This window comes from Myodes glareolus, chromosome 14 (assembly GCF_982192425.1).
Source record: "Myodes glareolus chromosome 14, mMyoGla1.1, whole genome shotgun sequence".
Lineage (NCBI taxonomy): Eukaryota > Metazoa > Chordata > Mammalia > Rodentia > Cricetidae > Myodes > Myodes glareolus.
The window spans coordinates 1,267,543-1,295,540 of NC_142039.1; the positions used below are offsets into that span (position 1 = coordinate 1,267,543).

General features: G+C 39.6%; 1 protein-coding gene and 1 pseudogene across 4 annotated transcripts in view; both read left to right on the plus strand.

The window, feature by feature from the left end:
* Odad2 (outer dynein arm docking complex subunit 2) overlaps nt 1-27,998 on the plus strand; it is a 178,240-nt gene that overhangs the window by 92,108 nt on the left and 58,134 nt on the right. For all 4 annotated transcript variants that reach the window (XM_087896312.1, XM_087896310.1, XM_087896311.1 and 1 more), the window contains one exon: nt 1,965-2,079. In XM_087896312.1, coding sequence (XP_087752438.1) covers nt 1,965-2,079 — 115 coding nt within the window. The remainder of the gene's footprint in view (nt 1-1,964; nt 2,080-27,998) is intronic.
* On the plus strand, nt 24,865-27,914 carry LOC148119740 (large ribosomal subunit protein uL11 pseudogene; annotated as a pseudogene).

Below are 27,998 nucleotides of genomic sequence, written 5' to 3' on the forward strand. Positions count from 1 at the left end.
TGTTGTTGGAGAGTAACATTCCTGTGACCCAGAACATAGCATTGTCTTTCTTCACTTGGTACATATGCACACACTTGTTACAGCAGTGGTCCCTAGTTTTTCACTGGACTGTGCTTCTCTGATGGACAATTAACATGCAGCTAGTTTTTATCTGCAGATTCTGTGTTGATGAATTCCTATTTATAAATAAAAGTTACAGGGTTGGAGAGAAAGCTTGGTGGCTAAGAGATCATGCTGCTCTTGGTGTCAGACACAGCAAGTCACTGGGAGTGAGTGATTCCATGCTAAGGCTGCAGCAGGGGAGGGATACAGGGGACTTTTGAGATTCGCATCTCCTGAGCCAGCTTTCATGCCTGTAAATATTTTGGGTGGTATTTTCCTCATACCATGCTGTCATTCCCATGCTTCTGAGTCTTTTAAGACCTTAGTAATGGACCACAACCCTTATTCCTTATGATGAAGGAGCTGATAAATTTCTCAGGCTATGGAGGAAAAAAGTGAATTTTTGTAGCTAATTGTAAAGTTTTGTCTGGGGGAAAATTATGTCTTCCTATGAGTAAGTATGTGTAAATGCATATATGTGCATTTGTATAGTATATGTATATGTTCCTGTGTGTGCACATATGAGTGTGCATTTGAAGGCTAGAGACTGACATCCTGAATTGCTTTTCTCCTCATTTTATTTACTTTAAATTTTAATTATTTTTTTTTAAAAAATGCATGTATGCCTCTTATATGTCTGTGGGTTGGTATGTTCCTGAACAGGGTATTGGATCTGCCAGAGTTGGAATTACAGGCAAGAAAATGTGTGCTGGGAACTGACCTTGAGTCCTCTGGAAAGTCATCAAGAGTTCTTCAGTGCTGAGCAATCTCTGTAGTGGGAGGAATTATTTTCTTAAGAGCCAGTCTATGTTGCTATAGGCTGTTAGCATTTCACAAAGCTACCCATAACTACCTGGGAATGCTGGGTAATGCATAGTTTCCTCTGGAAAACTCATCTCAAATAATCAAGAAATGTAGATTTCTTAAAATGTCAATTGTAAAGGAGGAATTTGAATGGCATTTTAAAAGCCAGTAGATTTTACTCTACTGGGGGCTAAATACTACATGTGTTCAACTGAACCGGAGATGAAAAGTCAAGGGAATTATGATGGTTCTTATCTTTCTTCATCTGCTTTGCATTTAATGCATCTTTACGAACAAAGCCGTGTTTGTGAAGGGTATTAAGGTTTGTTTGGCCTTCCCCTTCACCCCCAGCACTCTGTGGTCCTTTTTGCAAGGCTATGTTCCTTGGACTGATTGATACATAAACAGAAGACAGATGGTGCAGAGATGGCTCTGATGATAACTCATTTTCAGCTAGTCATGAAGCTATTTTGATTACAGTATGTTTAAGTCATTACAACACGGTCTGCTGTGCTGGGCTGGCTGCAATGCGAGCACATGAGAACAGCGTATGTGTTCTGCATGCCCAACAAAAGATGCGCTGTGGTGTGATGATTTTAATTCCCAAGCTTAGGTTAGGACTGGAGGAGTTTAAAATATGTCATAGCATAAGGTACGTCAACTAAACACAGACCAAACAAAAAGGTAACTGCACAACTCCGAGGCACAATTGTTTGTTTTGGGGAGTATTTAGATGCTATTATGTGAAGGAACCAGTACTTTTTACATAGAGGTAACAGTCTGTGGACAGCTAATTAAGACATTGTGTGGCTTGATTCTAGTTTATGTGAATCATAATTATTATGCAGGGTGCTTTCCAGGTCATGAAGACTGAAACTGAAATCAGAGGGCTTGATCAGCCAATTGTGTGTAAATACCACTGTTCTGGGAGTATTGTTCAAAAGAGACCCAGTAGAATGTCCAGGAAGAAGCTAGAATTGTGTGGTTAAGGGAGCCACTTGAATTTTCCCACCTGTTGACTGCTTATAGTTCACATCACTGTTTTTCCTTCTCCACAGGATAATCGATCGCTTAGATGGAGTTCGCCTGTTGTGGTCCCTGCTCAAAAATCCACACCCAGATGTAAAGGCCAGCGCAGCATGGGCACTCTGTCCCTGCATCGAAAATGCAAAGGTAGAAGGGATTGCAAATCTATTTGTTCTAGAACTTGTAAGCCCTTGAATAGTGTCAGCACCATACTAGTTTAATATGGACTCACTTTTGGTCAGATTGATCTTGTAGAAAAAGAAGGCTAAATACTTATGGGAAAGCAATTTCCAGCCATGCTTTCTTCTAGTTTGCTGAAAAATGCCACATGAAACTAGGCAAAGGTAACAGCAATGTACTCTTGCTCTTGTCTTTGAGGCAATCGGAAAGTTGACTGTATTGCATTTTCTAATGCTTAAAAAGAGGACAAATAGGGGAACCTGTCTGGGTCCTGCCTCAACGAGTTCATAGTTTCAGGGTAGGTGAGTGTGGATTAGAAATATTAGGCCAGAGGAACAGAGATATGGGAGAAATACAGAGACATATGATAGTACCAGGAAGGCAACCCAGTGAATGCTGAATCTGCCTGTGGTTATTTTCCACATGCTTATATACCCCAATCCAAAGGTGGGGGGAAGACTGCTTTAACAGGACACAAATAACAAATAGAACAATTGCCTGAGACATCAAGTCACTGTTTCCTGAGTTAAGCATTCTGATGTTTTAGGCAGGACGTGCAACAGCAACACCATAGACTAAGTATCCTATACGCAGCCACTCCCTGGGTCAAATTAAAAATGAAGAAGCAGAAATGAGCCTGAATTCTCTGACCTTAGGTCAAGGTGGAGTAGATCCATCTCCATGGGCCATCTTAGTATCCAAAACATCAAGTAACCACACCCTAGGTCAGAACATCTTGTTTGTAGCCACTCCTTAAGTCAGACTTATTGTTAATAGCTTTGAAAGAGCAAGAGTAGGCTTAGGTTCTCTGACTGTCAGTCAAGGTGAGTGGACCCACTTCTGTGGGCCCTCACAGGGACCTTGGCTGTTCTCCTAGGAGTTACAGCAGCAGGAACAGCGTGGTGCCCTTGAAAAGGTCACTTTTCTGAACATTAATGCCAAGATCAAAGCTTTCTTTATCTGTTGGAAGAATCTATTTATTTATTAGTTATTTTAGCTTTCATTTGTACATTTTATTATTTTATTCAAAGATCTTTTTTTAGCCCTCTTCTCTTCTTGTGGAGCTGGGATGGAATCTGGGTCTCTTGCATGCGAGGAACATGCTTCACTATTGAGCTACTCTTTGTATTTGCTGTGGCATAGAGTCATGCTCAGTTGCCATGCTCAGCTTTCAGGCAGGCCTTGAACCTGGGACCCTGTTTTCTCAGCCTCCTGCATAGCTGTGACTTTAGGTGTGTTCCACAAAACCCAGCCTGCCTTTTTCACCTTTACTTCACATTTTTCAATTTCCCTTAAAGACTCTTGCCACTGAATCTTTTATAAAGAATTAATTTTTATAAAATTTTAGTTTGACCTAAATATAACTCTAAATGTGAAAAATGAGTTGTGGGAAAAAAGTGAAAAAAATGATAAAGATCTCAAGTGTTCATGAGGAAAATGGACAATAAGATAATAGTAATACAAAATAAATTTATTTAAGTAATGTGTTCATCAGTGTTGCCACATTTCACAAATGTATTAAGCCAAGTGGCAAACTGCAGTCGATGTACAATGTTATTTCGATTAAAATGAAAACCAAAATTTAATATAAAGTTTAAATATTAGTAGTTAGGAAGCAAGAAAGTAGCCTATTGGTTAAAGATTATATCTGCACCTGTAGGACATTTCTTATCAGTTCTTTCAACTGTTTTCCCAGTCCTTCATTCATAAATGTTCATTTCATAAATATTAAAGCAGTGACCAAATATTTAAGAATATTAGTTGTATTAAAAAGACAAACCAAGATTAGCAGAATGAACGTTAGCGGCCACAGAGATAATGTAAGGTGCAGAATATACATTAAAATGTAAAAGCTAAATATCCTTAGAGAGATCTAATGGACAACGCTATGTTTAAATATATTGTTATAACAAAAATTCTGAATAAAGAAAGTTTTTTAAAAGTCATAGCTACTTGACAAAATAAACCCAGTATATAGTAGCTTACACCTGTAATTCCAGAGCTTAGGGAGGCTGAGATGGGAGGTTCACCGTGAGTCCAAGCCTGGACTATATGTCAAGTTTTACATCAGTCTGGGAAATGAAATTAGATCTTATCACAAAAAAGCTTTAAAAATTATTTAATAAAACAATTCATTTAGTAGAAGGAATAATTATTCCTAAGATTGATGTGACTAGATAGATATCTGGAAGATAAAGTAGAGCAAATAACCAAGAATAAGAGCGGAAGTAAAAAGAGAACAAGACATGAAGACACGTGAAAAGGAAGAGAGGAACTTGGGAGAAGAACTAGTCACTATTTTTCAAAAGTTTCATTAAGTAAGATACTCTCTAAATTGAAAAGATTTACAAGTGCCAACCAGAGAAACCAGCAGACAATTGTCTATACCCGTATGCAAATTTAAATATTCTATTTCTAGAAATTAAAGAAACAAAGCAATCACACCAGCAATAGGCCTAACAACATCCACAATATGTTTTCCTGTAATTTGTCATTGATTCTTTGAAAATTTTGTATGCTGTGTTCTAATTATATTCACCCCTCCATCAACTCCTCCCAGATCTAGCCCCTCCCACACCCACCTAACTTTATGGCCTCTTTAAAAAAAAACCCACCTTGTCAAATTTGTGCTGCCCATATTGGCCTGAATATGTGGCCTTCCACAGAAGCATGGTTGACCTATGAGGGGCCACATCCTTGAGTAAAATTGACTCCTCTCCTCCAGCAGCTACTAGTTATCAGTAGCTGTTCTTCTAGCTGTGGAATTTGCTGCCTACCTCCTTTTCCATGCTGGAGTTTTAGGTGGTTTGAACTTGCCTGTTGGCACAACTCTGCAAGTTTATATGTAGACCTGCCTTTCTGTGTCCAGACAACACTGGCTCCTTGTAGTCATCCTCTGCCTCCGACTCTCATTGTCTTTCTGTCTCCTCTTTCACAGTGATTCCCGGACCTTGGGAGGAGGAGGTGTGATATAGATGTTTTTTATATGGCTGAACATTCCATAGTTTGTTGCTCTCTGTATCTTGAGTTGTTGTGGCTCTGTGTTCATCACCATCTACTGGAGAAAGAAGCTTCTCTGAGGAGAGTTGAAGTATGCTTTAATCTCTGACTATAAGGATAAGTCATTAGGAGGTAGTTTAATACATATAAATTTAACAGAATAATAGTTCTAAATTCTCCGGAATGGCCTATGATCTGTCTATCCACAGGTCTTGACCATGATAATGGCGACAGGTATGGGTTTCATCTCGTAGAGCAGACTCCAAATTCAATCAGAAACTGATTAGTTACACCCTTGGCATTTGTGTGACTGTTTCATCGGCGTCTGGCCAGGCCAGTCATCATTGTAGCTTTCAGATTTCAAAGCTAGGTAAAATTGATGATTTCTTTTCTCCTCTGTTAAATGTGTAGCACCTTTCAGCACTATGAGGGATGAAACTTCTCCAGGTTAGTGGCAGTTTGATGCATCCGTGTTCTGACTCAAGTCTGTGGTATCTTCAACAATTATCTATGCTCTTACGGTCATGCTCTGGAGGGGAGCCAAGAACATTACCAATAGCCTGTAGTGTTTGCGGTCTCTGGGACCTTACTAAGCCAACAATTCAAAAGAGGTAACCATTTCCCAGCCCTGGGTTTTTCGTTAGCCTATGGTGTCTAGGGGGAGCTTTGTCACCCTGTTATAGGGTAACTCCATCTAAAGTTTTGTGCGTGTGTGTGTGTGTGTGTGTGTGTGTGTGTGTGTGTGTGTGTAGTTCAGAAACTTCTATAGCAGTAGGTTTCCATGTGATTTTTTCTGAAGGCCTTTAATGTGACTTATCCCTCCCATCCCTTTTCCAATTTAACCTATCTTCTTTATTTCCCTGCAAATCTTATACCACTGCATTTTATCTTCTCTCTGTTGAAATCTTCCTCCTATGGTCTTTTACTGATTTTTCTGACCTCTGTGGGCATTCCAAATGTTTCCAGGTTCTGTCTATGACAAACATTGCTGCTATGAACATAGTTGAGCACATGTCCTTGTGATACAATTGAGCATTCTTTGGATATATACCCAAAAATGATATTGTTGGGTCTTCTGAAGGTTGTTTCCTACAGAATGGGAAAAGATCTTCACTAACCCCGATCTCCAAAATATACAAAGAACTCAAGAAATTGGTCATCAAATAAACAAATAATCAAAAAAATGGAGTACAGAACTAAACAAAGAACTCTCGACAGAGAAATTTAAAATGGCTGAAAGACACTTAAGAAAATGTTCAACATCTTTAGTCATCAGAGAAATGCAAATCAAAACAACTCTGAGATTACATCTTACACCTGTAAGAATGGTCAAGATCAAAAACAATAGTGACAACTTTTCACTGTTTTGGGTTAATCTACGGCTTTCTCTCTACTAGTATTTCTTTATGAAATCGGGTGTACCTGTGTTGTGTGTATATATTTATGGTGTAATATTCAGTTGGCAGAATTTTTTCTTCAAATAAGGATAAAGTGTTCCTCAACTCTTCTGACTAGTTGTAGTTTTCAGTATATTTTGTCAGATAGTAAATAGACCTGCTTCTTTCTTAGTTATATTTGTTTGCAGTAACTTTTTCTATCTTTTTACCTTAATGTGGTGCTTACCTTTGATGGTGAGATGTGTTTCATGGAAGCATAAAAACAGACAGTTTTTGTTTCTAACCCAATCTAACAACTTGTATCTCATTCGTGAGGAATTGAAACCATTAATATTAAGAGTTATTTTGGAAAGATATGCATTAATTTCTGTCATTTTGTTGATTTTTTGGTGAGTCTCATTGTCTTGCATTATTTATTAATTCTCTTGTGACCTCTGGGATCTGATTATTCTTTCCATAGTGAAGTATTCCTCCAGTATCCTCTGTAGAGCTGGCCTAGTAGTCATAAATCCCTTTAATCTGTTTTTGTCATGGAAAGTTTTCTCCTTCAATTTTAGTGGGTAATCTTGCTGAGTATAGTAGTCTGGGTTGATAGTAGTGTTTTTTCAGGACTTGCTATACACTTTTCCTGGCCTTATGACTTAAAAATCTCTATTGAATAGTCAGGTGTTTATTGTCATGGGCCTGCCTTTATAAAAGTGACTTGGCTTTTCTTGCTGCTTTCAATACACTTCTTAATTGTGTGTTTTTAGCGTTTTAGATATAATGTGTCATGGAGAATTTCTTTCCTTCCTGTCTATTTGGTAATCTGTAGGCATTCTGTATTTGGTTGGACAAATACAGGGAATTTTCTTCTATAATTTTACATATTTGCTGCATACTTTTCTTTTTCTTCTTCCTCTTCCTCTTCTCCTCCTCCTCTTTCTCCTCCTTCTCTTCCTCCTCCCATAATCTGGAGATTAGGTATTTTCTGATGGCTTTAAACTCCCACATGTTCCCATCATACTTTTTAAAAATTTTCGTTGACCTTTACTGAGTGATACAGTTCATCTATTTGGTCTTCCATCTTGCCTCTCTGTTTTCAGCATGATCCATTCAGTTAGTGAACTTTTTTCCTGAGGCTTTCAGTGACTTACTGAGTTTTTAATTTCCAGCATCTTTTCAGTTTGGGCTTTCTTCAATAATTTCAATTACCTTAGGCTGACTTTCTTATTTCATTCATATCTTTGTCTTCATCTTATTTGGATTCTTTGACCATAATTATAATCTTCTCTCTCTCTCTCTCTCTCTCTCTCTCTCTCTCTCTCTCTCTCTCTCTCTCTCTCTCTTCCTCCCTCTCCCTCTATGTATGTGTGCATATGCACATGCATGTGTGTGCCTGTTTTGTTTTTTTTGTTTTTATTTTTGTGTTGTGATTTGCACAAATGTAGTTAGTTTGTTGGTTAAGGTCTCTTCCTCTTTGTTCAAGTCACCTTGTTTTTTTCAGCAGAAGTGCTTATAACATTCAGGAAAGGGGATAATTCACAGCAGGGTTAGGATGTCAATTCCTCGGTGTGTCTGGTATTTGGAAATGCAGTTTCTGCCCCAGATCATCTGCTTGTCAGCTATAGCCTTGGTTTCTCTTCTTGGTCCTTGGAACTTAGAACAAGTTTCCTCAGCAAAAATGGAATGGTGTTGGCTAAGGTAACTAGAGGGTCCCAGTTCTACAACTAGTGCAGTCTGTGTGGCTTGAGATCCCAGATGAGGAGCAGACTTGGATCTGGCAAGCTCCCAAAGTGGGTTGGGAGGCAGTGGTATTTCCTGCAAAGTAACTATGGAGATTGAATGACCCAAATGGAGTAGAGCTGGGAGCAAAAAAAAAAAATGCAGTTAGCTAATTGTGGACATACTGAAGAGTCTCTCTATTTTGTTTTATCTCTTTAGACAGAATTTTGTGTAGCCTACACTGACCTGGAACTCACTATGTAGCAAAGTCCTTGATCTCCTGATCCTCTTGCTTTTCCTTCTCAAGTGCTGGGACTATGGCATGCGCTATCATACTATACTTGTGGTAGTTTGAAAAAAAAATGGTCCCCAAAAGGAGTAGCACTATTGGTAGGAATAACTTTGTTGGAGTGGGTGTTGCCTTGCTGGAGGAAGTAGGCTTTGAGGTCTAATATGTGTGTGTGTGTGTGTGTGTGTGTGTGTGTGTGTATGCGTATTTACACACACAAGATAGCACCCAGTGTCTTAGACAACTTCTATTTGCTTACAAGATGTAGAACTCTTATCTACTTCTCCAGCACCATGTCTGTCTGCATACTGTCACGTCCCGACATGATGACAATGGACTGAACCAAGCTGGCAGATGACTTGAAATCACGTAGGCAATGGGAGGAACATTAGATATGACATTACTTTACAAAGATAGCATTTCTTTTTAAAAAAAATATTTATTTATTTATTATGTATGCAATATTCTTTCTCTGTGTATGTCTGCAGGCCAGAAGAGGGCACCAGACCTCATTACAGATGGTTGTGAGCCACCATGTGGTTGCTGGGAATTGAACTCAGGACCTTTGGAAGAGCAGGCAATGCTCTTAACTGCTGAGTCATCTCTCCAGCCCCCAAAGATAGCATTTCTAATTCATACTGTTATTATACATCCATAGTTTCCTGTTTCTAATGGACTTCATTTCCAAATATTTCTATTTATCTTCCACTAGGATTAAGAGAAACCATCATTTTCATAGCAGAAATTCGTACAATCATCTGTCCTGAATGTCTGGCTGATTTTCTGAGCTATCAGCCTAATGTGAACTTCAGTCACATCAATTGTAAACATCAGTCAGAGAACTGTTCTTGACTCCAAACCTAGTCTGGACCAATTCATGGAAAACATTCCCCTTGTCCTATTTCTCTTGAATGTTACCTGTTCTCTGCCCATTTTCCATCACTACCAACTTAGTATCTGAATTTGTGTCCTCACATTCTTGTTAGCTGTTCTGAGGAAAGAGAGACATGTGACGTGAGAGCCGCTCCTGGCAATGTCTCTTGCTGATACTGTACTCTCCTCCCATCTGCACTTGGTTTTTGGGTACCATGAGTATTTGAAGAGTTTTAAGCAAGAATGGATAATTTGAAAATGCATGGGTGGATGAGTAATGAAGCTATCACAGAGCCTAGATGAAAATAACCAGAATTTAACTTCATATAGCAGCAGTGTGACTTGAAGATAAAATGTAAGGAATAAATAATCAAGAAATACAGTCAGAACTGATACCTAAAGAGGTGACTGTGAAGAAGTCAACAAAGATATTGCACTTATTTTCTTTGCTTATCTTTGGCAACTGGCACAGTTGTAAGTGAGCTTCAGCACAAGAGGAATGTGACTTTGGAGGAAGATGGTGCATTTGCTTTCTTTCAGGTAGAAGTGTCCAGTCATTTGATAAATGGATCTAGATATTTCTGGAAGGGTGTGTGTGTGTGTGTGTGTGTGTGTGTGTGAGAGAGAGAGAGAGAGAGAGAGAGAGAGAGAGAGAGAGAGAGAGAGAGACTATGAAGAGGGAGATGGGTGTCAAGGTAGATGAAGGGGAGAGGAAGTAGAATGAGAAGAGACCCCACCAACAGTGCTAAGGTAGGAATGAAGGCTAAGGAGTGATGACCTGACTAGAAAAGGGGATTACATGAAAGCCCAGGGAAGCCCAAATCAAGGAGAGGGATTGTTACACAGGTCATTGGCCCAAAAAGAGTAATTATTTAAAGCTTTAAAAACTGAAAAGAGGACATTAAATGTGAAATATTTATGATCACTGGTCATTGCTATTCCCGCTGGGAATTTATGGAGGTAGTACTAAAGTGAGCAATGAGCTCAGACAAGGAAACGGAAAGAAAATTAGTAGTTCTATCTAGAAGGTTAGTGATAAGGAGACTACATGAAATAAAAAAGTAATTAATATTTATGTGACAACTTTATTATGGGAGAGGTATGTGTGTCTATCATCTGTCTATCAAGCTATCAAGTTATCTATCATTTATCTGTATTTGTCATCCTTCATCTATCTATTCAGCTATCTATTAAATTATCACCCATCCATCTATTGTACAGACAGAACTAGGGAGAGCTCCATGGTGGGGACCGGAAGCCCTGGCTATTGCTGTCTTAATCTGACAAGCATATTGACTAAGCAATACAAAAGAACAGTCCTTGTATGTGAAAATCCTGAGGGGAGTCCAGTGAGCTCAAAGACAAGAAACTTCTGGCAAGTATTACTGACACAGGCCATGGACACATGGCTCTCCTGAGGCTAACTCTCTTCCAGTTGTCGGCCTGGCTTTGACTCCGCAATCAGAAGTTAGAAAGTTACTAACAGGACTTGGTTAACGCCCTTATGTGAATTTAAAACTTGAAGTCAAATTTTCCCAGCAGATGACTAATTCAGTCCTGTCAATAAGGACTTGGTTTTTCTAATTGGGCCATAAAGAGGGCCATAGAAATTTATATGATTTCAATAAACTACAGTCACAGAGTCAAAATGTTGATGCTATTTATCACATATATATTTGATGAAATTTTAGATGCTAAAGTAGATGAGGAAAATAAATTTTCTTCAAGAAATATATTAGGAAATATCTGAGGGAACGTTTTAAAACCATTGGTCTAGCATGGGAAGTCTGGCCCTTGAAGTCGGAGGAAGAAAGTAGCCTGCTTTGCAATGGTTTGGACTTTGTAGGGGTTCCCTTCCCCAGGGCTGGAAGGTGAGTGAATATTGGGTTAGTCTTCCCCTCTGCTGCTTTTGACCACAGAATTTATTCTCCTGAGGCTGAGAGCTAGTCAGGCATAGGGCACGAAATATGTCAGAGAAGCATGCAGAAACAACTCATATTCGTATTTAAAAAATATAGCATGTCTACAGATCTCACTCAGAACACGGTCTGAGGAAATACTAGCTGGTGAGACCACCTTCTATAAGCAGAGTGCACTGCCCATCTGAATGCGGCCACCGGCAGATGCAGGCCCGAGTGAGCACTTGAGGTGTGACTACAATAACTCTTGCAAAGTCGACAACAAGCTCTCTTGCCTAGGCTAGCCTCCGACTTCTAGAAGTCCTCTTGTTTTCCCCTCTTGAGTACTGCAATTACAGGTGTGGGACTCCATTCTGCCTTCAGATCATTAATTGGGGGGTTGGGGGGCTGGTAGTATTTTACCATATGGCTATGTAGTTATTTACTTACATAATCAAGTTTCTAGTGTTTAAAAACAGAATGAGGTGAAGTGAAACAAAATTTTATTGGAGCCTTCAGACTGTTCTTTCATATAGAAAAAAGTAAAACTACCTATGCCTCATTACTAGAAACTTGGGTGTAGCTCCCCAGGACCGTGTCAATAAACGCATACACTCAGTGCATCTTTGAATCAAGTACCTTTGGGATATCTGAAGTAATGTGGACCAAGATTCACTTTACTGTGAATATGCACAAGTGTCTTCTGCTCTGCTCACTCCATCCAAAGTTTTTCCATGTGATTATACCCAGATTTGCACTTTTAGCCAGAGTTTTGTACACTGTTTTACTGTGTTCAGATGAGTTGAAATTTTTTGCTGATGAGATCATAAATCCTGAGGGATGGGCAAGGAACTTCACTCAAGTGTACCAGGGTTTCTATTTTGCAGTAAAATGAAGGTACTGGAAAAAGCCTGCCAGATGCTTCCTGTGTGCTCCATCTCCTACCTAGGTCTGCTTTGGCTCCACAGCTATCAGGGAGGACTTTCTCCTCTATCCATTTGGTGAGGAACTCTGTTCTCAGTTTTTGCAGGTGATGCATTTGCAGCAATTTTACATTTGCTAATCCTGCATCATGGGATTTGACAGCACTGTGAAATAAGTAACCTCATTGTTTGAATTCATACCTCTGACAGTAAGACTGCAGTCATAGACCAGAGCTGGGTGAAGGGGCTAAAAGTGCTAACCCTGCTGTTAATCAAACCATTGGTGTCAGGAACTTTGCCTCGGAGCTCGAATGTCATGAAACCTAAGAGTCTTACGTACAGCATCCGTGGGTGTGAACACGGTGAAATGTAGCTGTGTAAACAGATGTTGCCTAGTTTGTATTGCTAATACATATTCATTAGAACACATTTTTCAGATTGATTGCTTAAGAAACTAAGACACAAAAATTTCTTCTAGTGAATATTTTACATCTTATTAAAAATATTGACTTCTCCTTATCCACGAAACAGCTCGTCAGCAGAGCCCAGAATCAAATTCGTCAGATAGCAGAGTGAGTGGTTTATGGTACATTCCGGCATTGCTCCTTTACCACACTCACTTGGTTATTGCGTACATAAACAAATGCTGTGCTGGACTTTTATAGCAATAGTAAAACGCTTGACCTTTTCTCAGCACACAACTGTCTTAACTCAAAGCTAAACTATTTTTTCATTTGAAAAAATCAGACATTTTGAAAATTTAGAGATATAATGTACTAGGTGAAAAGTATTTTTCCTAATGGCTTTGCTACCCATTGTTCATGTGGTTAAAAATTCAAACCATGAGACAATCAGCCTGTCTGAACATGGATGAATGTTAAGGCAGGGGACTGGTTACTCAGTGTTCTTCAAGCTATAAAAGTTAGCTGGTTACAAAACATTTACTAAGCACCTTCTTAAGGAGTTTAATTTAAAAGCCTATTATTTATGACGTTTTCCACAAGAATATTTAGATTTTTTTCAATTATGATCAATTTTAAAAACCCACGGAGATCCTAAGATTTGATCTCTGAGTGATGTTATTTTGTCCCTTTCATGAGCTTAAAACTGGCTGCAGACTAATACTCTGTGATGCAAGTAGAGTGCTCTTACTGTCCCATCAAATACACCTTGAGAGGGATGCAACCGAGGAACAGGTGTCCGGTGTTATGAAGTTGTAATGCAAAGACCACAACCCCTGAACCTGGCAGGTCACCTGAATTCAGTAACCAACGCTCTGCAGTCAAAGTGGAAGGTACTGAGAAGTAGCAGGAGACCGTGAAAGAGTGCGGACTCAGGTCTTCACACACAATTCCTTCTTGCCTTAGGACATTATTTATAAGAATTCTGTTTCTTTCTAAACAGTTGCCGTTTAAGTATTTCACTAAGCGAGATTTAAAGTAGCTCTCTCCATTCAGTTTCTTTCTATTAATGAATTTTAAAAGTTTTCATTGAGAAAGAATGAGAGTTCAAATATATTTACTTTTCAGAAGAAACACTATAAAATCATGATTATGTAATTAATGCTAACTTTTGAGAGCTAAATCTGCATGCATTAGGTAGGAAACAAATATTTTTATTTTAGAATAAGCCATACAGAAGGCAGTTACAAAATCAGGAAGGAAACTCCCATGTTCTCCACATATGTCCATGAGATCATTTGCTCTCACAGCTTTCTTAAACCTGATTTTGCCTCTTGTTTAGAAGATTCTGTCTGGCTTTGAATATTAATCTTGGAGAGGAAAAAATTCCTCAGTCTTTTCAATTCCAGTCACATAAGGAGCAGCTCCACCTGAGAAGCCAAGGAGGGACTGCCGTGTATGCTCCCCCAAGGAAAAGTTAATTTCTGTAAGACATGCTTCGGCAATTTTAGTCAGGAATTTAGTGGATGGAGCCAGCTTCCTGACCACAGGTGTGACAGAACACAGCTGACCAAACAGGACAGGAATGTGACATCACTGTTTAACTTCAGATGCCCAATGAGCCATGGCCACTCGGGGAGCCAGGAAGAACCCAAAGAAGGCCTGTGGAGGGTTTAGTTTCTCTCAATGTCCACTGCTTTACATAAACACAACCAGGAGCATTGACACGGCCAAGCTTGGCCCACAGAATGCACAGCTAACAAGAATCAGCCTCATTAAAAAAACAGCCAAGCCTCTGTTGAGTATTTGTGCTTGTGGTGTTGCATGGTCTGGGGCTCTGCTGGCATTTTAGCTTAGCAAATATCCCTAGATATATACTCCTCTTCTGACCCCCATCCCCCGCCGTGTGTGTGTGCGTGTGTGTGTGTGTGTGTGTGTGTGTGTGTGTGTGTGTGTGTGACAGATTTTCAGGAGGAGACACGACAGCAAATACTAACTACGGATGCTAAAAAGCCTATCATCCAACATTAATACACATTATGAGTTAAGCATTTGAAAAGAACATTTTCAGAGCATGACTGGAAGAGTCACTTGCAGTGACGCTTGTCTGCACCTTCACCTGGATTTCCATCATACACACCTTTTGCTTTTCAGCTATAATGGACTTGGGAGTCTATTAAGGAGTGGAATTGTCATTACAGAAAGCCAAATCTACACAAATTACCAATTCCTGATGAGTATTATTTATACAAATATGTGCAAAGTTGTGTGCCCACCATTTCCCACTTATAAAACCACTTACCCCTTAATTCTGAGTGCGTACTTGGTGACTCTTTATTAAATTAACCATTATGTCTATAATTGATCTTATCATCTTGCCCAACCCAGTCCCAAATGCCCAAGATTTCACACAGTGCTTGTCACCAAGATGCACTGACAGACATCTCAGGAGGACCCTAGGTACCCTGTGTTGCCCTTTGACCTCAGCAAGGGGCTATCTGCTGAGCCCTGTGCTCTGTGGTCACCCCTCTTTCTATTTTCATTCATTTCCCTTCTTGGGCACCTTAGATTCTATGATGGATCATTGCATTGACTCCATTCTGCATACTTACACTCTATTTACCTTCTTTCTGCCCATTGCCCATGCCTGGAAAAACCTCAGCTTTGGGAACACTCCTCTGTGGTGCATGTTGCTAGAGAGAATCATGCAGTCACACTCAGAATTCCCTGCCTGAAATGAATCTGTGTAACTAGAGTGTGAGGGACCATCTCCCACGAACTTATTCCTGTCGCTCTCTGGGCTTCTCTAATCTCTCAGAAATCCTGTCTTCCTCTCCCTGATTGAGGATTCTGTAACAGAATTTATGGGACTGTGTTACCCATGGGGGGGGGCCTACATTTGTTATTTTAATATCTGTGAACTTACTCTATCCTTAAATCATTTCTGATAAGAAAACATTCTTATCTTTGTTTTCCCATGTATTTCCTCTTCAAATTTGTGTAATCATTATTATTAACATTATTTTACTGTTCTTAACCTTCATTTTATGTGTGCTAGGCATGTATGTTTGCTATTTCTGAGCTACATTCTCAACTTCTAGGCTATTGTCTTTTATACCTATTTATTGATTTGGTTATTTAGATACTTTTCTATCTGTCTGTCTATTTATTTGGTTATTTAGCTACTTTATTTATTTTATGTGAACGGTTTATGTGTGGTGTGCAGGTATAGTGTATGCATGTGGGTATATGTGCATATGGGTGCACAAGATGTATTTTAATCTAGATGTTTTCATCTAGTCTTCACAGCTTTATTCTCTTGAGCTCATGGATGGCAGGGCAGAAAAAGCTTAGGATTTGTTTGTCTTTGTCCCAAATGCAGGCATATGGGGTATATATAGTGCTGGGGATTCAAACTTGGGTTCTCATATATACACAGCAAGCAGTCTTACTACTGAGCCATCTCTCCAGGCCCTCTTTCTCTCTTAAAATGTTCCTCTCCATTCTTTTTCCTCTTCTTAGAGTTGAATTCCAAGTGCCTCTTCAAACATCTTATGGGACGTGGAAAAACGTGTACTAGCCATTTTATATATTTCAAAATGTTAGTGTGTTTTGAAATGGATATGGAACAATCTTTCTTCCACTAGGTAGTTTAAGTTTAACTTATTAACCCCTGTTAATAAGTTTGATGGGGGAGGAGTTACATTTAGAGGGGCAGGATTCTCCAACTCTCAAGACCTTCGAGGTAACAGACCAGAAGCTCAAGTTTACAGCAGTTGATTCTTTAGCTCTGCCTCTGACTGCTTGAGAGAACGCTTCCCCAGATCTTGTCAGTAGAGTCGGGTGAGGGTGGGCTTCAGTTGGGTTATCTTCACTCTGGATCACCTTCCTTTCAAAATGCTCTGTAAAGGGGAAATCAAATCTTTATTACAGCAGACATTACAACCATGACTACGTAGAAGGACCCTGTCTCAAAAAGGAGAGAAGAAAAAGAGAGAGAGAGAATTGGATAAGGTTTGAGTACCTTGCTTGGAATACCTTTATCAAATGTGAAGGAAGATCCTTCTGGATGTTTTTAGACCTAGCTCAGTATGCAGGTGACTTTGGCTACACTGAACTTCTGAATTTTGTATCTAGGACTTTTGTATCAGGACTCATGTTTAGATTTTATCTATTTTTGAATTAATTTTTGCTAACATGGATGGTGAGACCCAACTTCATTGCTTTTCATGTGGATATCCAGTTTTCAAAGCACTTTTTGTTGAAAAGGCTGTCTCTCATAATGGGATAGTCTTGATGCCCGTGTTAATAATGTCACATCAACACACAAGTCTGCATCTGGCACTCTTCTCTGTCTCCACATACTCTTATGGCTGTGGCTTTCATGCTTCCATTTCTGTAGTCCTGTAATGCATTTTGAGATCAGGAAATAAGTAATCTCCATTTTCCCCTGTTAAAGATTGCTTAGGCTTGTTCAGCTTCCCTAAAGACTGCATATAAACTTTAAGATAAATTTATCTATCTCAAAAAACAATTACTAAGATTTTTATCTTAAATTTTTTGTGTGTTTATGCATGTTGTGTGTGGATTATGTATACACATGTTTGTCCAAGGTAAGACATGGATGAGGCCATCAAAGAGCAGGATCAGGTATTGCCCCTGTCTCCCACCTTGTTTGAGACAATGACACATTGTTTGCTGCTTTTTCTGCCCAGTTGGCTGGCCCACAGCTTCTGGAACTCTCTTGCTTTTTCCTCCCATCTTACCTCATGATCACTGGGATTACAGATATGTGTTGCCACACCGAGATTTACATGGTGTCTTATCACTGTTCTATTGCTGTGAAAGCATACCATGACTCAGTTTTTTAAAAAAAAAATTGTTTGGAGGTTTGCTCACAGTTTCAGAGGTTTAGTATATCATTATTATGTCAGGGAACATGGCAGCATGAGACAGGAGCTAGAGCAGTAACTGAAAGCTACAACCTGACCCATAGGCAGGGAGAGATTCTGGGCTTGGCATGGAGTTTTGAAACCTCAAAGCCTTGTTGACTTCCTTCAACAAGGCCAAACCTCCTAATCTTTTTAATCCTATCAAATAGTGCCATTCTGTGGTAACTAAGCATTCAAATAGATGAGTCTATGGGGGGCCATTTTTATTCAAACTGCTATACATGGGTTCTGAGGAGTTGATTTCAAGTCCTCACTGCTGTTCACAGTGAGTGCTCACAGTGGCAAGCAGTAGACCCACTGAACCATCTCCTCCTGTGGTGTATTAGGATTGTGATGGGATTATACTAAGTCTGCATATCACTTTGTATAGAACCAACATGTTAACGTTAAGTCTTCTAAGGCCATAATCACAGAATATATATGCCTTCCTCTACTGAATTTATTCCCTTTGTTGTTGTCATAAACAGAAATGGTTTCCTGATTCTCATGTGAAATGATTGACTGCTCCTGTTAATGAATGTTCCCACTGCATGTACAGACAGTTGATAGCTGTTATGTTCCTTTGAGAGGAAAATTCCTTGTTATATTCCCTTGACTCAGTCAGTTGTCAGTCCTACAGTGTTTACTGCTCCTCAGATCTGTGGGTGAGAACTTGCCTCTTTCCCTCTAATTTGGGTAATTTTGATTTGCTTTCTTACCTCATTGTTATGAGTACTTCTGTGCTCTGTTGGATACAACTGACAAAAGTGAGCATCCATTTCTTGTTCCTGAACTCAGGGGAAATTGAAAGATGTGAACTGCAGGGTTCTCCATAGAGGGATTTTTCTTAGTTTGAAATAGTTTCTTCTCCATCTAGTCTAGCTGGGTTTTGGCTCTGTTAGTCATGAAAGATCATTGACCTTTGACAGATCAATGCTTTATTTGGCATCAGTTGGGAGATTTGTACATTTATCTTCTTTTTGCTTGGTGATGGATTCTATATATTTGTTTTCCTTTGTTTCACCATCCTCTTGTTCAAGGAACATATCTCACATTGTTGTAATGTACCACTTTTTACACACCATTCAATTTGGTGTGCTAGAACCTCATTACAGAATTTTACATCTGTATTCATAAGAGATGCTGGTCTGTTGAGTGGGATAGTTTAGAATTTTGGCTCTGCTATTAAAGGGCCAACCTTATATAGTAAGCTTGGTAATATTCTTTCTTTTTTAATTCTTTGAAAGAGTTTAGGAAGAATGGATTTTAAATCTTTGAACATCTTGTACACTTCTCCCACAAAGTCATCCGACTTTGTACTCTTTTCTTTGGGATACTTCAAAAATGTTCTTCAAGTCTCCTTGGTCATTATCTATTCCATTTTTTGTCAAGATAAGTCTTGCTAGGTTGTGTGTTTCTGGGAATTTATCCATTTTGAGTAAATGTTATATTCAATCTGTTAGCATGTAATTGCTCATAATATTCTCTTCTAATCCTTTTTATTTCTACAAAATTTTCCTAATATCCCTTTGTTCATTACTGATTTTACTCTTTAACCTAACTCACGGTTTTTCTTAATCAAACTCATGGGTTTTAAATTTATTAATCTTTTTAATAGTTTGCTCCCAATTTCATTTTTCTCTATGTTTTTCTATTTTCCTTGTGAAGTCTTCTTTGAGTCATTATTTATAAATGCATTGTTAGATTTCACAAAATTGTGAATTGAGAGAGAGAGAGAGAGAGAAGAAGGAAGGGAGGGAAGGAGGGAGGGAGGGAGGGAAGGAGGGAAAAAGAGAGAGAGAATATGTTTTGTAAATTCTATTGCTTTAGGAACATGGCTATAGTAGATTCTCTTCTTTGGTTCATGAATTCACTGGCTATAGGTAGTTGTCTAGGTTAATAATACCAGCCATGAATTCCTTCCTAATGAGTGAAACTTAAGTCCAATTAGAAAACTGTTGGTTACCCTTGAGATATAAGCACTACTATTGCAGCCTTGGGTGTATCTTGCCACTCTGGTCATTGTGTGTAGACTTTATAGCTAGGTAGAACTTTTAATTGCTTTCTCATTCGGTAGCTTGTATAGCACTTTTGTATGCTTTAAGAGGTAGTCCTCAGGGAGAAGGCTTCCAGTGACTTCTTTCTTGATTCCTCCAAGTACTATGATCAATGCTTGTGGTGTCTTTAGCAATAGAATCTTACCTTCAGGTTCTAGGAAGCAACCAAGAACAAGAAAAATAGCCTATATTGGTTGGGGAGTCTTGAGGATTCCTCTGACCGATGACTCCAAGAGACGTTTCCCATGCTTGATACTGGGGATTTTGATAGATAGTTTCTTGGTTTATCACCACAAGTGGTATAGCTTCATTTAAATTAATTACATATGTATATACATATGCTTATATTATTATAAATGTATTATATTTTCATATATTTATTTTAAATAAACCTAAAATGTTTCCCATGGTCTTTTCAATTATTTTTATTCTTCTCCCCCAAATATTGCCATCTCCCTCCTTCTTAAGGTAAAACTCTCTCTTCCATTTTTTCCAATTTTGCCATTCATAGCACCTGTGTCCTACTGTGCTGCCAGGAACAATCATGTCTCACATCAATAGAATCTTAAGTTATTTAAATGCCATATTCTACAGCTCTTTGAACTGGTTGAAGATTACCTATATATGCAGAATAAAATCTCTATGTATCTAAAGAACCTGATATATTTAAAAATTTTAAAAAAAAAGAATTTTCCAGTTTTTTCCAGCAATAGTTTTCTTTGTTTATCCTACTTTGTTTTAAAAGATTCTTTATATAATTCAAATTTTAAACATTATAAAGACTTGCTTAATATCCTAATGTGGCCTAGTTGGAGAACATGTACTGTGCACTTGGGACACCCATGCATCCTGCTTCTGTGTGGAGTGCTTGCCGTACTGCTCATACAGTGCAAGGTCAAGTCCCATTTCCTTCTTTGTCATTCTAGTTCTTCCCGTAATTAAAAGTGCAACATTGTAGAGACCACTGAGGGTCTGGACATGAATCTGGGACCTTCAAGGGAGTAGACCTAAGCCAGGACCCTGGTGGGTCTGGGCATGAGTCTAGGACCTCCCAGGAACTAGGCCTGAGCCAGGACCTCTGCCAGTCTGGGCGTGAGTGAACTTGGGACCTCCGAGGGAATAGGCAGGAATCAGAGATCTCTGCGGGGCCAGGGGTGAGTCTGGGACCTCAGAGGGAATAAGCCTGAGCCAGGACCTCTGTGGGTCTGTACATTGGTCTGGGACATCAAAGTGAATAGGCAGGAACCTGGAAACTCTGTGGGTCTGAGCTTGAGTCTGAGACCTCTGAGGGTGTAACCAAGTCCTCTGCAGGTCTGGGCACACCGGAGCCTGGGACCTCTGAGGCAGTAGACCAGAGCCAGAAACCTTTCTAGGTCCCACTCCAAGCCAGGGACTTCTGCAGGACGAGATCCAGACCAGGATTTACAGGGCAAAGCCAGCAAAATAAGCCAAAATAGGCCTGAGACAGCAAACTCCAAGGGAGCAGAGCAAAGCACAGGAGCACTGAGCTATCTCCAGGAACACAGAGCAAACAATGGGATAACTGGAACTGTGACACTGACTGTACCACAAGGAACAACCATCTGAGCTTTGGCACCTAGAAGATTATTCATCAGAATCTCAGACAGCCCCAACCACACCTATTATAGGAAAAGATGAGTAGAAAAGGTAAGAGCACACACAACACCACAAAGAATAACACAACACCAGTAAGACCAAGAAAATCCCTATAACAGCAAGACCTGAACAACCAAATATGAAAGCAGAAGAAAAAGACTAAAAAATAACTTCAAGAGAATGCTTGAAACTCTTAAAGAAAACATGAGAAATTCCCTTAAAGACATGAAGGAAAAGACAAACCAAAAATTGGAAGACATCAGCAAATCACTTAAAGAAAACCAAGAAAAAGAAATCAAACATATGAAATAAACTATTCAGGTCTTGAAAACAGAAATATAGACAATAAAGAAAACACAAGCAAAGGGAATTATAGAAGCAGAAATAATGAGAAAACAATCAGGAACTACAAATGCAAGCATGAACAGCAGAATACAAGAGATGGAAGAGAGAATCTCAAGCACTGAAGATACAATAGAGGAAATAGACTCATCAGTTAACAAAAACATTAGATCCAACAAAAGATTAACCCAAAATATTCAGAAAATATGGAGCACCATGAAAAGGCCAAATCTAAGAATAATAGGTATAGAAGAAGGAGAAGTTCAACTCAAAAGCACAAAAAATATATTTAACAAAATCATAGAAGAAAACTTTCCCAACCTAAAGAAAGATATGCCTGTGAAGATACAAGAAGCTTATAGAACACCAAATAGATTGGATCCAAATAAAAAGTGCCCTTGCCACATAACAATCAAAACATTAAACATACAGAATAAAGAAAGAATATTAAGAACAGCAAAGGAAAAAGATCAAGTAATATATAAAGGCAGACCTCTCAGAATTACATCTGACTTCTCACTGGAGACAATGAATGCCAGAAGGTCATGGTCAAACATTATGCAGACATAAAGAGACCATGGATGCCAGCCCAGACTACCCAGCAAAACTGTCGACCACAATAGAAGGACAAAACAAGATATTCCATGACAAATCTAGATTTCACCACAAACCTAGCCCTACACAAAATACTAGAAGGAAAAGTCCAACCCAAGGAAGTTGGCTACATCAACAAAAACACAAGACAATGGATGGTGTCATAGCAACAAATCCCAATGAAGGGATAAATGCACAAATTAACATCACCAACAATAAAAACTAAATTAACAGGAGATAATAACCACTGGTCATTAATACCCCTTAATGTAAATGGATTCAGCTCATCTATAAAAAGGCACAGGCTAACAGATTGGATAGGAAAACAAAATCCATCCTCCTTCTGCATATAAGAAACACATCTCAACCTCAAAGAAAGACATTGTCTAAGAATAAAGGGCTGGGAAAAAATATACCAATCAAATGGACCTAAGAAACAAGTGGGTGTAGCTATCATATATAACAAAATAGACTTCAGACTAAAATCATTCACAGGAAAAATTCATCAAGAGGAAATTTCAACACGGAACATCTATGCCCCAAATACAAGGGCACCCTCATATGCAAACAAAACACTTCTAAAACTTAAATCATACATTAAACCCCACACAATAATAGTGGGAGACTTCAACACTTTCCTCCCACCACTAGACAGATCAGTCAGACAAAAAATGAACAGAGAAATAAGAGAACTAACAGCTATTATGACTCAAATGGACTTAACAGAAATCTATAGAATATGCCATCCAAACAGAAAAGAATATACCTTCTTCTCAGCACCTTCTCAAAAATTGACCACATTTGGAAATAGACAAGAGTGCCAGAACCCTCATCTGGCGATGGAGGGAGATGGAGGCGGAGACCCACGTCGAAACACTGGACCTAGCTTCCTAGGTCCAAAGGAGAGGCAGAAGGAAGGAGAACGTGAACAAAGAAGGCAAGAGCAGAGGAAACCTTCATCCGACGTTGGATGGCGATACAGACGGATACATATTGGAGCACCGGACGGAGCCCTCCACGGTCCAAATGAGGAGCAGAAGGATGAAGAAAATGAAAAAAGAAATCAGGACTGCGATGGGCGCCATCACCCACTGATACAAAGGGACTGATTTAATGAGAGTTCACCAAGGCCAGCTGGACTGGAACTGAACGAGCATGTGATCTAACCAGATTCTCTGAATGTGGCCGGATTCTCTGGATGTGGCTGGCCCGGAGTCTTTCTGAAAAGCCATTGACAATGACACTGGGACTTGTTTCCTCTGCATATACTGGATTTTTGGGATCCAGTCTGTTTGGATACTCACCTTCCTGGACCTGGAGGGAGGGGGGAGGAACTTGAACTTCCCACAGGGCAGGAAACCCTGACTACTCTTAGGGATGGAGAGGGAGGAGGAGAGGGAGTGGGGGAAGTGGGAGGGTGTTGGGAGGAGGGGCGGAAATGGAAACTTTTATAATTTAATAAACTTTAAAAAAAAATTGACCACATACTTGGTAACAAAACAAACCTCAACAAGTACAAAAAAAATTGGAATAACTCAATGTACCTTATCAGATCATCATGGTTTAAAACTAGAAGTCAAGAGCAATACTAATCCCAGAAAACTCACAAACATGGTAATTAAACAATGCTCACCTGAATCATCAATTGGTCAAAGAAGAAATAAAGGGAGAAATTAAAGACTTCCTAAAATTCAGTGAAAGTGACCACACACATATCAGATGTTTAGTTATGATTCATAACTGTAGCAAAATTGCAGTTATGAAGTAGCAATGAATAATATTATGGTGGGGTCACCAAATATGAGGAGCTGTATTAAAGGGTCGCAGCGTTAGGAAGGCTGAGAGCACTGCTCTCGTTGTCTCATAATTTTCATTGAAAACACTTTAGACCATGATTTCAAGACACTGAAAATCAAATTCATTCCTTTCCACCAGAGATGTTTGTTGTTCTCTCTCTCTCTCTCTCTCTCTCTCTCTCTCTCTCTCTCTCTCTCTCTCTCTCTGTGTGTGTGTGTGTGTGTGTGTGTGTGTGTGTGTGAACTTGTGTGTGACTCATTTTTTTGTCTGTATTACAGATTTCTAGTTCTGTGACAGTGTTTGGTCCCTGAGTTGTCTGGTTGGCCAGTACACTCATTCCTGATTTGTAGAACTCTTTCTCAGTGACCTGGCAAGTCTGTGTTTCCCACCCTTTAATAACAGACACTGTGGCGCATTATGTCACACACTCAACATTTCATTTCACTTTAGTCTGCATAGAACCTCAGGATCAGCTAAGATGAAAATGCAGGTATAGGTGGTTTTTCCTCTCTCCAGGATGGTGCTGGAAACTTGCTAGGCCATTTATGAACATCTCTTTTCCAAAACCTTTCTAATGTTTTCTCCAGGTTCTTGTTAGCCTCTGTGGATTTTGCCAGCTTCCTTCCAGGTCAAGCCATCCTCCATCTCTACGAATGGAGATGGCTCATGTCCTTTTCATCCCTGTGTTTGAGCGGCTGCTCATTTTGCTTGACAACATGCTTGAAAGGATGATGAGTGGCCAGAGCAGGAGCTGGGGACGGGGCAATTTAGAGCACTAAAAAACCAACTATTCTTGCTGAACGTTCTTGAGTATGAGTTCCTTGTTACAAGCCTTCCATTAAGTTTGAGAATTTGGCGGGGGGGGGGGCGCAAAAATTTCTGATTTTCCTTTCGGTTTTCGGCTCGGAGGAGGCAACGGTACAACTTTCTTCCGTAGTCCCGAATCCGGGTTCATCCGACACCAGCCGCCTCCACCATGCCGCCGAAGTTCGACCCCAATGAGATCAAAGTCGTGTACCTGAGGTGCACCGGAGGTGAGGTCGGCGCCACATCCGCCTTGGCCCCCAAGATCGGCCCCCTGGGTCTGTCTTCGAAGACCCAGGTGATGATATTGCCAAGGCAACCGGTGACTCGAAAGGCCTGAGGATTACAGTGAAACTGACCACCCAGAACAGACAGGCCCAGATTGAGGAGGTGCCCTCTGCCTCTGCCCTGATCATCAAAGCCCTCAAGGAGCCACCAAGAGACAGGAAGAAGCAGAAGAACATTAAACACATCGGAAATATCACTTTCGACGAGATCGTCAACATTGCCCGGCTGATGCGACACTGGTCTTTAGCCAAAGAACTTTCTGAAACTATTAAAGAAATCCTGGGTACTGCACAGTCTGTAGGCTGCAATGTGGATGGGCGCCACTCTCATGACATCATTGATGACATCAACAGTGGTGCTGTGGAATGTCCAGCTAGCTAAGAAGCATCATATTTCAATAACAGACTATCTGATAACCAGGAAAAAAATTATGATTTTTCTAATTTTTATTGTTTTTGAAATTAACATAGAAACTAGTGTGCCATTATGTTTTCTTTTTTAATCTTTATTTTTTTAATTTCATTTTATATCCCATCCACAGTTTTCTCCCCTACCCTTACTCCCACCCACCCTCTGCCTCTCCCCTAGTCTTTCCCCTATCCACTCCTCCCAACGGGTAAAGGCTCCCATGGAAAGTCAACAAAGTCTGGCACATTAAGCTGGGGCAGGACCAAGTACCCCACTCCCCCAAGGCTGAGTATGGCATCCCACCACAGCAAATGGGCCCTAACAAGTTAGCTCATGTACCGTGGATAGATCCTGATCCTACTGCCAGGTGCCTCACAGAGAGTCCAAGCTTCACTACTGTCTCCCACATATGGAGGACCTAGTTCTTTCCCATGGAGGCTCCACAGCTGTCGGTCTAAAGTTCATTAGTTTCCACGAGTTTGTTTCAGCTTTCTTTGTAGATTTCTCCATTGTAATCTTGAGCTCCCTTGCTCATATATTTTCTCTTCCCTTTCTTTGACTGGACTTCCTGAGTTTGACCTGGTCCTTGGTTGTGGATCTCTGCATTTGACTCCATCAGTTTCTGGATGAAGACTCTGTGATAATAGTTGAGGTATTCACCAATCAGATTATAGGGAAAGGCCAGCCTGGGTTCCCTTTCCGCTATTTGATAGGTGTCTCACCTGGGGTAATCCTTGTGGACTCTTCGGAATTTCTCCAGCACAAGGTTTCTTTCTAACTGCACAGTGACTCTCTCTATCAAGATCTCTCTTTCGTTGCTCTCCCACTCTGTCTCTCTCTCCTACCAAATATCCTGTTCCCTCATGTTCTCATCTCCCATCCCCTCCCCTTTACTATTGTCCCACTCATCTCCATCCTCACTGTACCCAAGAGATTTCATCTAATTCCAGCTCTCTGGTAAATCTATGTGTCTCTCTTAGGGTCTTTCTTGTTAACTAGCTTCTCTGGAGCTGTGCATTATAGTCTGGCTATCCTTTGCTTTATATCTATTATATACTTATAACTGAATACATACCGTGTTTGTCTTTCTGAGTCTAGGTTGCCTCACTCAAGATGGTTTTTTTTTCTAGTTCCATCCATTTGTCTGGAAATTTCATGATATTATTATTTTTTTTACAGATAAATAATACTCCATTGTGTAAATGTACCACATTTTCTTATCCATTCTTCAGCTGAGGGGCATCTGGTTGTTTCTAGTTTCTGACAATTACAAATAATATTGTTATGAATATAGTTGAATAAATGTCCTTGTGATGTGAGTGTGCCTCCTTTGGGTATATGCCCAGGAGTGATATTTCTGTGTCTTGAGGTAGATTGATTCCTAGATTTCTGAGAAACAACCATACTGATTTCCAAAGTGGCTGTACAAGTTTGCACTCCCACCAGCAGTGGAGAAGTGATGCCCTGACTCCACATCCTCTCCAACATAAACTGTCCTCAGTACTTTCAATCTTAACCATTCTGACAGGTACAAGATGTTATCTCAGAGTCATTTTGATTGATTTGCATTTACCTGATGATTAAGGATGTTGAGCAATTCCTTAAATGTTGTCTCCTTTGCCAATACCTTCAAGACTACTTCCAAGTACACTTTCTCTTCTATCAGGTTCAATGTAACAGGATTTATGTTGAGGTCCTTGATCCAACTGAACTTGAGTTTTGTGAATGGGAATAGATATGGATCTTTTTTCAAACTTCTACCATGCTGACATCTAGTTATGCCAGCACCTTTTGTTAAGGATGCTTTCCTTTTTCCATTGTACCTTTTGACTTCTTTGTCAAAAATCAGGTGTTCATAGGTGTGTGGATTAATATCATGGTCTTTGATTCAATTCCATTGATCCACATGTCTGTTTTTATGCTAATTGTTTTATACCTATAGCTCTATAATAGAGTTTGAATTCAAGGATTGTGATACCTCTAGAAGTTCCTTTATTGTACATGATTGTTTTAACTATTATGGGTTTTTGTTTTTCCATATAAAGTTGAGTATTGTTCTTTTAAAGTCTGTGAAGAATTATGTTGGGATTTCAATGGGGATTGCACTGAATGTATAGACGGCTTTTGATAAAATTGCCATTATGTTTTCACACATCAGCTTCTGCTCACTTTTTTTGCTGGTGATCTTGCTGTGGGCTCCCATGTTTGGAGAGCCTTATGGTAGTGTTCCAGGCATGTGTCTTGTGTATTTGTTCTTCAACTAAACAGAGGCAATTGAGGTCATCCTTTTGACCCTGATGTTGCAACATTGGAAGCAGTAACAGCATACTTTGATAATTATCGAGAAAGATGATCCATAATGATCATCACACATTAATTAGCCTTCACAGATTTAAAATTAATAAATCTCTATCATTGATATTGAGAGTTGGATACTTAGTTTTTAAATTACTTGGGATGATTTTGTTCAAAACAAGGACTGGGGAATAGTTAGTTTTGAATCTCACAATACAAAACATAGTATCAGATATTCCTGAGATCTTCGATTTGTCAAGGATTATAT